The sequence below is a fragment of the Arachis hypogaea genome, chromosome 3 (assembly GCF_003086295.3).
Source record: "Arachis hypogaea cultivar Tifrunner chromosome 3, arahy.Tifrunner.gnm2.J5K5, whole genome shotgun sequence".
NCBI classification, from domain to species: domain Eukaryota; kingdom Viridiplantae; phylum Streptophyta; class Magnoliopsida; order Fabales; family Fabaceae; genus Arachis; species Arachis hypogaea.
In genome coordinates this window covers 90441417-90455877 of record NC_092038.1, presented here as the reverse complement: position 1 = coordinate 90455877, position 14461 = coordinate 90441417, and the positions used below count along the sequence as shown (strand labels likewise).

Sequence of the window (14461 nt, the reverse complement as noted above, 5' to 3'; positions counted from 1 at the left end):
GATTAAATGGCTCAACAGTCCGAGGTCTTTTTGGAGGAGGAGCGATTGAAGGAGCAGAGGTACCAACTGAAGTTTGAGGCGGATCGACCAAACGAACCCGAGGGGTCGGGATCATCCTCCTCGGCCCAGGAGAGCTCGTGACAGACGACTTCGACAAAGCCTGGGAAGACCCTTCCCCGACCACCTTGGCTGGGACGCTCTGAGCCGCAGTAGCTTTCCTCGCCTTCTTAAAGGCCTTCAGTGAATCATTATTCTTCGACATCTCTAAAAAACAAAGAAAAATACAAATGACTTATGAATACCCAGAAAAGAAAGCAAGAAAACAAATACAGGAGAACATAGTCTATAAAATACCCAGCACAACACGAATCAAGGACGGATCCCCCAGAAATTTCTTGGTCTCAAGATGAGGGGGTTCCCCTCAAATATCCTCCAAAGCAGCAACAAAGGCCTGCTCGACCTCATCTAGCATCTCCCAGGTATACCTAGACACAACTACATTTTTCTGCCACTCTAAAGGAAAATGAGGCTCGTCATTCTCATCCAGGAAGAAAGGGCGAGCTCCTTCAACAGCTCGGTTCTTGAAAAAGTAATTCTTAAAATCGCGGAAAGACTCATCATACATGGAGAAGACTTTATGCCCCTTTGCCAACCTAAAAGAAATCCAAGAAGCTTTCTTTTTGGTAGTCCCAGGTTTGTTCAACACAAACAAATACAGAAAAAGATTCATAGAGGGCTTAATGCCGAATTCATGACAAACCATCTGAAAAATCTTAATAAAACCCCAAGAATTCAGGTGAAGCTGAAATGGGGCCACGTTACAAGACCACAACAACTTGGTCTCAAAAGAAGAAAAAGGAAGAGTAATATCCATCTGGCTAAAAAAGAAATCATATGCATAGAAGAAAGGACGCTCCCCCTGGGTCAAAGTAGGAAAGCAGACCCGGTCATCAGAGTCAGGTGCCACCAACTCATAATTACATTCTTGATTCTCACTACTACATATCCGATGGTGTTTTCTAAGTGCCACACAGAACTCCGAATTAGCCAGAGATACACATAACAGCACAAGGGAGTCCAACCAGTCAGACATTCCCTCGGGAACTTTAGAAGACGCCTCGACAATATTTTTGCGAGATGACATGGTTAACTAGTCCTACAAGAAGAAAAGAAGATTGGATTACTCAAAAAATACCTCAGACACTAATTGAACAACTCAGGCATAAACGGAGGCAACAAACGGAGGCAACTCACAAAACTAAAGCATATAGGTGCCAGAGAAACCAGGAAAAGCAAGAAAAGGAAACCCCAGGACCCAATCCAAAAGGTTCCAGGGGCATCTTTTGGAGGCAGAAAGAAGATTTAGGAAAGCCAACAAAGCCTACATCTTTTCACATCCCAACAAAAGCAAATAAAGTCATCAAAATAAAGCACTGACAGAAATTACAACCTCAGTCCACCCAACAACAAAAACATACCAAACGGCCAAAACGGAAAAACAAATAAAGGCGCAATCTTTTTCAAAAATCAAATGAATCAGACAACAACATACAAAAGCCTTAGGAAGCTTCAAACTGCCAAGGGAACATCAGAGAAGAAAGCCAGAAAATGCAGCAACAAAATACAGAAAAGCGAAAAGGTTCAAACTTTCCCAAATATACACTCAGACAAAAATCCTACTGCACTAGGAAGTAGAACAATGCAAGAAAAAAGAGAAGACGAACCAACCTGAGAAAGGAGAAGCGCAGAGAGAGCAAAGATGAAAAGGCCAAGAGTAGTCGTCAAAAGCAAGAAGAGCACCCACAATCACCAAGCAAACGTCACAGAAGGAAATGAGAAAATCACAGGGAAAACAGAAAAGAAAGAAAAAAGGTTACGAAAAAGAGAAACCATTTTTCAAAAGCGAAGTTTAAAAACAAAGAGACCCAGAGAAAGCAGAGCATTAAAAGCCCATTAATAAGGGTGTTAAACCCTCATACGTTTCCAAAGCTAGAGTGCTAAAATGCAAAAGCGCGCGCTTTTAAAAGAAGCAGAAACGTTCCGCATTTGAAAAGGAGCTCTACAAAGATAAAGCGACAAAATGATCGAGTTTGGCTTTACTCGAGCAGGCTTGAAGTCCAAAGATAAAGACCGAGCTCGAGCAGGGGCATTGTTCATACCCTAGGTCGAGCTATCCGACCCGGGATGTTCGACAGACAAAGCGACTGACCTCTTCAGGTCAGGGCAACCCGACCTCTTTCCAAAGAGCTCGGCCAAAGTCACCAGGAAAGCCCAAAGAAGGGCCCAAATAGAGGAACACGCCCCAAATCCTAAGGCAGCCCAAGCCTACAGAGAGAAGGGCGGTTCCCTTGAAGATAAAGATGACCTCACTTGAAGATAAGATAAAAGATAAGATAAGATAACTAACTTATCTTAGAAGGTCACCCTACGCCATTATAAATACACTGGAGCACCCAGGTATAACTCATACTCTGATTCTACTCAATACCTGCTTAATACCCTTGCTAACTTAAGCATTGGAGTCCCTTGCAAGTACCCCCCACCCTCCGGGGACGAAGGAGCAGCATCATCACCAAGTCTCTGAGTCAGACACAGCGACTCCTACCACGATCATCAGATCGGACTCCGCAGCTCCGACTAGCATAGAAGATCTCGTCCAAGATCGACCTCTAGTTTCAGGTAACCCCCGGAACAGCCACCAAGAAGGGAGAAAGGAAAAGCTTTTAAATGGGGCAACAAACAAGTCATCTGCACAACCTTTTGAAGGAGGTCATCAATTGTAGCAGCCCGTCCACCTTGCTCTTCTTTGCATGCACCGAGGACGATGCAATCTTCAAGTGTGGGGAGGTCGTTCGACCGATCTTCGTGGGTAACAATTTTCTTTTCAACACAATGTTAGTTAGTTATTGCATTGCATGATAGGTTGCATGTTAGTTACAATTTGTACATATTTTTACCACTTCTTTCCTATTAGGACTACTTGGTTAGAGTAATGATTTCTTGTCCAAGAAACTGTTTTAGGGCAACCTACCAATTTGGAAAAATTTTGTGGAACTTGCTTGAATGAATTTATTTTGGAACATGGTTTTTGAGCTAAGAACACAAGCTAGTGAGATTTGAGCCTAATTATGTGGTTACATCTTATAACCACTTATTTTTCCTTCTTGAGTTCATTATTCTCTTTCTATGAATGTAATCTTTGATTTGTTTGATTCTTTATGTCCATTATTTTATGTATTCATGCACTTATATGATTGAGGCCATCATTTCATTAGCTCACTTACCCATATAGCCTACCTTTTATCTTCTTTTGTTAGCCAAATTTGAGCCTAGGATTAACCCACTTATTCTTATTTTAGCACATTACAAGCCTTAAAGTGGAAAACAACACTACAAAAAAAGGCAAACCGTGACCATAGCTAGTGAAAAGGGTGACCATAGATCTATGGTCACGGTTTTTGACCTATGGTCACGGTTTTTTACCGTGGCCTATTCTGGCGTGGCCATAGGTCTATGGTCACGGTTTTTTTATCCATGGTCATGGTTTCTATGGTCACGGTTAAAATTTTTAATTTCTGACACTTTAGGCCACGGTTTTTAACCGTGACCATAGGTTAATCACCATAGCCTTATCTATGGTCACGGTTTTCACCGTGACCATAGCCTCTATGGTCACCCTTCCTTAAAACCGTGACCATAGCCTTATCTATGGTCACGGTTTTGGCCGTGACTATAGCCTCTATAGTCACCCCTATGGTCACCCAACCTTAAAACCGTGACCATAGCCTTATCTATGGTCACGGTTTTCGCCGTGACCATAACCTCTATGGTCACTCTTTCTTATAGCCTTATCTATGGTCACAGTTTTGGCCATGACCATAGCCTCTATTGTCACCCCTCCTGATAACCGTGACCATAGCATAATCTATGGTCACGGATTTTCACCGTGACCATAGCCTCTATGGTCACCCTTCCTTAAAACCGTGACCATAGCCTTATCTATAGTCATGGTTTTGGCCGTGACCATAGATTATCTATGGTCACCTTATTTTAAAATGTATTTTAAAATGGTGATTATAACCTGCATATTTTGATATTTAATTTTTTTAAAGTATAATCACATCACGAAAGATGGTAATCACAAAATAAATCTAAAAGTAAGAAATTCAAGAAATTTAAATCATAAAAATTTCATTATAAGCTAGATATGTTTAATTTCTAATCTAAACAATACAAATCAAAATAGAGTGTAATTTATCCAATTGCATATAATATGGAATAAAGTCTCTTTTCAAAAAGTAGCTAAAACACATCAAAATATTATATTTAGATAAAGAAGGTCATTGTAAGCCCCATCCCATGTCATATTTGATTTGAAACATTTTCTTCATCACATCATGTCTTCCTGCTAACAAAAAAATAAACATGTTAGAATAGAGCAAAAATGCTTGTGATGATGTAGTATATATACAACAAAATAAAGCTATAAGATAAACTATGTTTATTTAGTTGCTTGCTTTTGGAACTTTTCAAGTTATACTTGCTGCAGTAACTCATTGAGTTTCTTCATTGATCAAAATAAATAAATAATAGAAAAGAACTAATTTCTATTGTTAATACAGGGGGAAGATAAAAAAACACGCATGATCAGTGAGACATCCACATACATCACAAATTGAAAGGCCAAGCAATTGTTTTCACTATGAAAAGCCTAGTCTTGTCTTGAATATGTGTTTCAGTTTTACAGCCAGTTTCCATATATAAGTATACATGATTCACAATCCTAAAATCTTAAATATAACTCAAATCCATGATATATCATTTATCAAAAGCATACTATTAATTTAACTGTTAATTATGAACAGTACTTACTTCCATATCCTTTGATACATGGTTCGATCCAAGTGAAGGAGGAATGTTTCGCCGCGCATCATTTGGTGCACTACTCGCGTCAGGTGGAGATTGTTGGGTGGCTTCTATCATTACTTGCACTTGTTCTGCATTCATACCAGGATTGACTTGTTGCAACAACATTTTAATCAAGTTTGTTAAACCATCCAACTTGGAAGTTAAGTTCTTTTGATTTTTCTCCATAGTTGAAACAACTTCAGTATGTTGTTGCATTTGTCGGATTTGCTTATCCTTTTTAAGAGAGGATTTTGTGACTGATCGACCATAGAAACGAACTCTACCACTTTTCTCCTTTCCAAAAACTGTTTGAACTACTTCATCGTCATTGTATCCTACTTGTTTCAAATTTTGAAGATGATCCTATTACACACAAATGGGAAAGAAATAAGTTCATGCACCCAAATGCTTCAAAATAAAAAATAGCTAACACATTTCTTGTTTGGTGTACTTTTCTAAGAAACTAGACAACTCACAATTGTCTCTTGTGTTCCCAAATCAGTCTCTCCTTTTTTATTCGTACGAGTTACAACAAACATCTCAGCTTGTGATGGATCTTCATTGTCCTCCTTCTTTGCACGCTACAAAGAAACCACCAACATGTGACTAAGTTAACATATATAAGTGGAAAGATGCAAAAATACTTAAATGCGAAGCACAAGAAAATACCAATTCCGCGCGTACTAATTCAAAAGTAACTGGACCCATTCAATGATTCCATTTTTGCTTGGATCTATTTTCACGATTTTGTCAGAAATAACCTATATTTTGTTGTAATGTAAAAATACAAAGAGTTAGTTAAATACATGATACCATCATTAAAGCCAACAAAGTTTTGAAAATAACTTACTTTGCTGATATCAAAACTCCAAAACTGAACTAATTTTCGAAAGTGCAGTGCAGGTACAGTCATTGGACGATTTTTCATCATCTCTCTGAATGAGCTATACGGTGTATAGTGATATTTTTTATCCGTTTCTTAAATTGCTTCCATGACTCTCCAATGGTATCTATCACCCAAGGCTCAGCGTCACTAGGAATGTTATACTTTGACTACGAAGAAACAACGAATTAAGTTATTTTACCATACGTGCTAAGACTACTTTGTAAACAATTTAAAAAGAAGAATGATCTACTCACCTTTGCATAATCCAACATTGAAGTTTTAGTCTCATTGGACACAGCTTGCCAATTAGTATATAATAACGTGACCAAATTAGAGTTTCTTGCAAGTTTACCCAAGAACCGACTAAACAATTGAACATGTGTCTTTGTTGGGCCTATGGGTTTGCCGTTGTACCATGTTAACTCTATCTGTGTTTCCATAGCATGAATATGCTTCAGTTGGGTGGGACCACGAACTCTTTTCTTTTTGGTACCTATTTCCAATGTCATTACTAGAGAATATTAACAAGAATACTAATCTAATGAATAAAAGAGTAGACTAAATAAAAAAACTAGGTTAGTGTCTTTCACTATTTGCTATTGAAACTAGGGATAAAAGCATTACCATGTTGACTGTCACTACTATCCCCAACACTTGGATTATGATCATCATAATCATATTCATATTCTTCATCATTTTCATCCAATAATATCCTATATTTTTCAAAGAATTCATCTAAAGTCATAGCTGGGATAAGAGACTCAAACTTGTGTTCTTCTTCTTCGTTGGCATCTTCTTCATTTGATTTCTTCATTGGTATTTTCTTATCGGTTGGCTTCTTGCTTTGACCATCACCACCATTGGTGTTCATCATCGCTTTTTCATCTTCCACCTTTGATTTCTTAATTGGAACCTTCTTCCTAGTTGGCTTCCGAGACCTTCATGTACATTGGATTTCTCCGTTGGCATCTTGATTTGACCCTCACCTTCATTGATTGACTTGTCTTTGTTGTTTGTTATCTTCTTGTTTGACATTTTGCTTTGCCCTTCATCATCAACTCTTGTCACCTTTGTTGACATGTTTCCCTTTTTCTCTGTCTCATGTTTGCTACTATCCCCACATACAGCTAAAACATGTTCTCTTTTAATTTGAAATTGTTTTACTAGTGCATAAGCACTCGTGAATTGAATTTTTCTTGAATTTTTGACTGGACTCCTCATCTTCAAGGGACTTCTTTGTGACTCTATTTGTGATAGGGTCCTTAACCTTTTTCTTTTGGGATTTCTTTCATTATTCATCATGTATCCAAAAAAGAGAGGTCAAATAAAGCATCGACTTAATTCAATTGCAAAAAAAACTCTCAAAGATAGTTTCATCATAATCCAATTACAACAAGGGAGGTCAAAATAAAGAGTCAACATACATCAATGCAAAAGGAAAGGAAAATAAAATATCAACATATTTCAATTGCAACAAGGTCAAATAAAGCATCGAGTTAATCCAATTGCAAAAAAAGATCTCAGAGAGTTTTTCAACATAATCCAATTACAACAAAGGAGGTCAAAATAAAGAGTCAACATACATCAATGCAAAAGGAAAGAAAAATAAGATATCAACATATTTCAATTGCAACAACAAGAAAGGTCAAATAAAGCATCGAGTTAATCCAACACCTTATAGTCACTGGATTTCAGCATCACTGTCAAACTCATCAGACTCTATTTCTTTGTCTTTAGATTTGATCTTGTTCGGTGTCACATCAACAATAGTAGGTCTCACACCCGGTCTAACCAAGTCTACCTCACCAATATCACTTAAGGGTATCGGACTATTCGCAGATTCATGTGGCTCTATTATGTTAGGGTTAAACTGTAATTGGACACCATTGTTAAACAAGTCTCTTGGAACAGTTTTCATCACATAATGCTTTTGGGGAATATATGGATCTTTCACATAAAAGCACTGGTGTGCTTGGCTTGCCAACACAAATGGTTTGTCTTGGTAACATCTTTTGTTAAAATGGACATATGTCAAACCATGATTATCTTCCTCAGCTATAAACCACTCACACTTAAATAACACAACTTTAAATTGACTATAATAGTCTAGCTCAACAATATCCATGATTCTACCTTAATATCTTATATTGGCCTTGATTGGTTTTTTGTCCTTAACACTAGCAAAGCTTGTAGTTTCAGCCACCACAGTGACACCACTATTTTGCGTTTTTCGCATCACTTCTCGCCGCTTAGTATAAAATCTGTACCCATTGACAACATAAGCAGAAAATAATTTTGCAACTTTATTTGGACCCTTAGACAACTGTCGTATCCAACTAGGAACATCATCTTTCATGGCACGTCCTATGACCCATTCTATAAAGTCTTCATTCTGATCTTTAATAACGTTCCACTTTCGCTTCCGCTTGTCTTGCTTTTGTTGATCACCATGTTCTCTACAAGGGATGCATATTATTGTATAATGCTACCAAAATTAGTCTAAGGAATAGAACAAATTAGAGGTGCAAATTTACCTAATGTAAGGCTCCACGTTAACGCAATTGTTCAATACATATGCATTAGCTTGACGGAGGGACTTCTCGTCCAAAATGATTAGCTGCCCTTTTTTCCACCCAACGGACTACCCTTGTTTGTGAACAAATTTGAATCAGGATCTTTGGTTGAAGTACCTTTATCATTATTTCGAGATATTCTATTAAATCTTGTTTTCACTCCCTCATGCAAATATCTTGAACAAAAAGTTAAACACTCTTCAGCCAAATAACCCTCTGCAATTGATCCTTCTGGACGACTTCTATTACGAACATACCCTTTTAGTGTGCACATGTATCTCTCAATCGGATACATCCATCGAAACTGGACAAGACCACCTAACCTGACTTCATTAGCTAAATGAATTGGCAAATGAACTATTATATCAAAAAAGGTAGCGGGAAAAATCCTCTCCAACTGGCACAAAGTCTCTACAATTTCTGACTCTAAACCATTAATCTCTTCTAAAGAGATTTTCTTTTGACATAATCGACAAAAAAATGAACACAAGCGAACTAGAGGAACAACAACATGATCTGGAAGAATGCTCTTGATTGGTATTTGCAACAGGTAATGCAACATGAAGTGAGCATCGTGAGTCTTGCAACCGTAAAGCTTTCTCTCTTCTTGTTGTACACAACAAGAAATGTTTGAAGCACTTCCATCAGGCAATTTTGTTTTCTTCAAAACACCACAAAAAATGGATTTTTCCCCTTTGGTCATGGAGTAGCATGCTCTAGCAAGTTTAGTTCTTTTGCCATCCTTCGTATTTATTGGGTGAAGATTCTTTCGAATGCCCATCTCCTTAAGATCATAACGAGCCTTTGCATGATCCTTTGTTTTTCCAAGAATATCCAACAAGGTACCAACTATACTATCGACTACGTTTTTTTCGATATGCATCACATCAAGGTTGTGCCTGATCATATAATGATGCCAATATGGTAACTCAAAAAAGATTGATCGTTTTTTCCATTGGCCTTTAATTTTGTTTTGCGTCTTCCCAAAAGCATTATCTACTAACTTTAGCATATCTAGAACCTTTTCACCTGTTAACATTCGTGGTGGATCCTTTAATTCTGTTTTTCCATTAAAAGATCTCTTGTTAGACCGCCATGCATGATCAACTGGCAAAAATCTTCTATGGTCCATGTAAACTATCTTTTGGCTATATTTCAAATAACAAAAAGAAGTGTCATTTTTACAACAAGGGCAAGCCAACTTCCCTTTGGTACTCCAACCGGATAGCATCGCATATGCTGAAAAATCATTGATTGTCCAAAGAAGTGCGGCATGCATTTGAAAAGTTTCATTTTTAAAAGAATCATATGTATCTATCCCTGCCACCCATAGCTCCCTTAGCTCTTCGATCAATGGTTGCAAAAAAACATCAATATTATTTCCTGGTGAACAAGGTCCAGGTATGAGTAAAGAAAGCATGCAATATTCTGACTTCATGGACATCCAAGGGGAAAAATTGTACACCATTAAGACAACTGGCCAGGTGCTATGTAACACATTCATAGTTCGAAAAGAATTAAAACCATCACTTGCCAAACCAAGCCTCAAATTGCGAAGTTCTTTTGAAAAGTTTGAGTACCGACTGTCCAACTTCTTCCATGCTTCGCCATCAGCAGTGTGCCTTATGCAACCGTCTTTCAAACGCTGCTCATCATGCCACCTCAACGCCTCTGCTGTGTTTGGGCACATAAAAAGCCTTTTATGCCTTGGTATTAAGGGAAAGTATCTTAAGGTTTTTACAGCAACCTTATGAACTTTATTCGGAAGCGCAAAGTCATCTTCGTTGTCGTCCGTAGTAGGAGCCTGATTATATCGAGACTCTCCACAGATATGGCAAACTAAGTCATTTATGTGCTCATTCCGATACAGCATGCAGTCATTAGGACATGCATCAATCTTTTCATAGTCAAGACCTAAGTCTTTAACCAAATTCTTAGCCTTATTAAAAGAAGTGGGAATGTTCAAATCAGGTATAACTTCTTTCAATAACTCCAATAGGGAGGTAAAAGATATATTACTCCAGCCATGTAGACACTTCAAGTGGTAGAGACGAATGATAAATGATAATCTTGAAAATCCAGTAGTACAATTCGAATATAATTCTTGACCTGCTTCATCGACCAACTTATAAAATCCCTTTGCATCTTCATTCATTCTGTTGTTCCCCTCTTCAAGATTTGTCATATCTCCGAATGCATGACGCATCAACCCGTCAATATCATCAAGGCCACCTCGATCATCCATGTCATGTCCTACAACTATTGGGATTATTGGTTCTCCATGATTGATCCATCTTTTATAACCTTCGACAAACCCATAGCAAATGAGATGCTCATATACTTCATCTCGTTCATGCCAGTAAGTGTTTTCACACTTTGCACACGGACACTGGATTTCTTTTCCAACCGGTTTTCTAATTAAAAAAGCAAACTCTAAAAAGTTATTAACATCGTCTATATACTTGTTCTCAAATCTTGGTGAATCCATCCAATCTTTTGACGGAATATGATTAAACCTAACAATGTAAATATCTGAACTTACTAAACATGATCTAATAGGTCAATTATACGGACAATCTAGTTAGCATATATCCACTTACTACCTAAATAAATGGAAGATCAAATTATTTTATATGACAAGTATATGTATTGCTTAGTTCCATCATTTTGAGATGCCATATAAAGTTATAAACGGTGCTACAGTAATTAGTCAACTCATGTTGTCTTTACCAGTACAAGAAAATTATCCTATATACAAAACAAAATAAAATTCAAGAGAAAGTAAACAAAATAATAAGTTAACAAAATATTAAACCTAAATTAATATAAAGACCAGATAATATCAATTTTAAACTTCTATTAAAACACCAGTAACAACATAATTTTAAGAAGAAAATTGGCTACATAAGCAACAGTATCATTAAAATACATCAACAAAGTACTACCTCAATTTGGAACACTACTTGAACACGAAAAGACCAACAGATAAATTCAATCACTTCCTCTTCAATCTGCTCGAGTCCTGCATCAAATTCTTGTATTTTAAAATGTGAACATAAGTGTTTCGATAATTAAATGATATTGACCTCTTTTTTTAATATATTATTATTATTATTGTTATTACTATTATCAAATGATTTTTAGAGAAAATGAATGCAATACACTAATTAACAGATACTATATCCATATCTATATATCCTTATTTCTTAAAATAAATAAAAAAGTCAAATTTAAATGTCGTTTACTTATATATAATAAAAACAACGAGATAAAGAGAGAAAAAAGATATCTACCATAAAAAGAAAAACAAAAAAACAAAAAATCCCTGACTCAAATGATTCAGAATATCTTTTAAACAATTTTATTCGGAACTAAATGATGTATAATTGTTCTTGTTTATTATTTATTTTACTAACTACTTGGAGATAATTGTCGGCTACGAGCTTCTGGTGGATACATAAGTTTAATTTAATTAATTAAATCGGAAAGAAAAGACTATTTAGTTAAATATGAATAGCCTACAAAGTACTTAATTATATATATATGTGATATGTGCCTATACTATGTGACTCTATACAAATGTAGAAAGTTAAAAGAACATGAATGTACTTCAACATCATAACCATATAATGCATGAAACCAAGGAGATTTGATGTTGGTTCTTACTAACCTTATGTTCTTAAGAATTTGATACTCAGGGATATATATTTTCTCAAGGTTCTTGCCAATCTTGTTCTCCCACAGCAAAACAATCTCGTTGAATGTCAAAACATTAGCAGGGGGCCTTTGGTACAAGATTTTGTTCAAAGCTCTGGGATCATTTTTATTATAATCAAACTAATTACAACAATTAATTTCATTGAGGTATTCAAACCAAATCTATCAACTAATAATTTCAAACCATCAGCTCACAGAACCAGTAAGATCAAACTAAGTTTACCACAATTAGTTTCTATGCATTAGCATTCAATTAATAGCTGTCATTAGACAAAAGAAACCACTTTAATCTATGTACCAGAACCCAATTGAATTAGTGCATACTGCATATAAATTAAACTATAACATAATAGATCATTCAAATGCACTTTAAATAAAAACAAAAAGGATTAAAAACAAAAACCAGATATGTACCTAGAGAGCAAACTTGACGGGTCTTGAGCAATCTGCTTATGCAATGGAGAGAAAATAAATGTATGTACAAACATAAAATGTATATATAAAAAAATGAAAAAGCTAAGAAGAATGGGACCGAAGCATACATGCCTGTGACCACAAAGTGTCCTAAAAAACAAGTACTCTTTGCCTCTAATCTTCCATGCATTAATTAAAGAAAAAATGAAAATAATAATTAGCTATTGAAAAAAAAAAAGCTTAAAGGGGTAGCTACATAGGGATTTTGATCCAAACATTACATAACCAAGATAAAAAAAATTAAATACGACTTACCTGCAACGACAACAATTGTTAGAATATCGCCAATCTTTTTGAGCTTCTTCACACTCTTTTTATATGACTTAAATGGCTTCAAATCTGCATCTTCAGCCAAGAGCTGCAACAATTGAGTGCCATAACTATAACTAAACATTAAAAAATAAAATAAAGATAAAAAAATATCATAAAAACCATGACTGCAAGACAGAAAAAAAATTATCAAAAACATTAGCGCATTAACTAAAGTTCTCTAACGTAGTCATAAAACTTTTATGGAAATTCCATCAGTACTCCTATCAAATTGGGATGTTGATACCCTTATATTGTGTTGTGTGTCCAACAAGTTGCCACTGGTTTTATTAACTAAAATAATTAAATTTTTAAAATTCATAAAATTTGTGATCAAATCTCAACCATTGATTGGATAAGAGGTACCGAAACCCTGGTTTTTTTATACATGTTGCGCAGTAAAGTTCCTAACACTAACCCTATTCATTGCACCATTGGAGCCAAACCAACAAGATCTTGAAGTCAGAGATTCAAGAGATCATTTCAACAGTTTCCTTTAATTCAGCCAAATATTTTACTACGTATTCAATCAATGAAATATTCGAAGGTATACACAAATTTAATGGCGTAAAACTTAATAAATCAAAATAACTACAGATAAGTGAAATACATTAGTTCAATTATTTGAACACAACAAATTTTAGAAAACCTAAATAAAATAAATAGAAAAGAAAGGGTTCTAAAGCTTACCACTTTTTCAAGAGGCCCAGGTTCGATTTGTTATTGACGGCGCGAGAGTGAAAGCAGATCTTCCCCCTTCTGCTCTCTCAAAAATAATAATAAAAAATAAAATGATATTTATATTAAATAAATATTAAGTATTAATCAAAAAGGAAAGAAGAGAAAAGAAGAGGGAATCTTAGAAACCTGGGAGTGAGATTGGAAATGGGAAGCAATGGGTGTTAGCAGGGGTGTTTTATGGTTCTGCGTTTGAGAAGATGGAGTAGCGACGGCGCCGGTGACGGTACACTGAGATGGTTGAAGCAAGACGATGAAGGTTTTGCACGACGAATGGGCCAGGGAGCAAGAATGAAAGAGGGCTTGGCTAGGGTTATCTTTTTCCACTATTTTTTCCTAAATTAAGAAGACGAGGGAATGGGGATTTTGGGAGGGAAAGGGATTTTTTCCTAGGTTTTGCACGACGACGTTTTTGGTTTTGTGTGGGGATAAACAAAATATTTTCAAAAATCATATTCTATGGTTACTTCAAAAAATCGTGACCATAGACCATTTAAGGTCACTCTTTAAAACCGTGATCATAGATCCCTTTAGGTCACTCTTTCGTAAAATCGTGATCATAGAATTTTTTTGGTCACCCCAAAAAACCGTGACCATAGATGTCTTTTAGTCACAGTGAAAAACTGTGACCATAGACCCCTTTAGGTCACCCTTTCGTAAAATCGTGACCATAGACTCTTTTTGGTCACCCCATAAAACCGTGACCATAGATGTCTTTTGGTCACGGTGAAAAACCGTGACCATAGACCATTTTAGGTCACCCCCATCACTCCAAAAAACCGTGACCATAGACCCCTTTAGGTCACTCCAAAAAACGTGACCATAGACCCCTTTAGGTCACCCTTCTTTAAAAAAC

The 14461-nt window shown here is 36.2% G+C and overlaps 1 protein-coding gene across 1 annotated transcript in view; it reads right to left on the bottom strand.

Annotated features, from left to right (window-relative positions):
- Window positions 1-4174: 4174 nt before the first annotated feature.
- LOC112777447 (uncharacterized) overlaps window positions 4175-14461 on the bottom strand; it is a 43356-nt gene continuing 33069 nt past the window's right edge. Inside the window, exons 2-9 of the mRNA XM_072231967.1 lie at window positions 13558-13586; window positions 12814-12916; window positions 12627-12672; window positions 12499-12530; window positions 11313-11389; window positions 5385-5489; window positions 4873-5271; window positions 4175-4405 (exon numbers count right to left, since the gene is read on the bottom strand). Coding sequence (XP_072088068.1) covers window positions 4391-4405; window positions 4873-5271; window positions 5385-5489; window positions 11313-11389; window positions 12499-12530; window positions 12627-12672; window positions 12814-12916; window positions 13558-13586 — 806 coding nt within the window. The 3' untranslated portion in view covers window positions 4175-4390. The remainder of the gene's footprint in view (window positions 4406-4872; window positions 5272-5384; window positions 5490-11312; window positions 11390-12498; window positions 12531-12626; window positions 12673-12813; window positions 12917-13557; window positions 13587-14461) is intronic.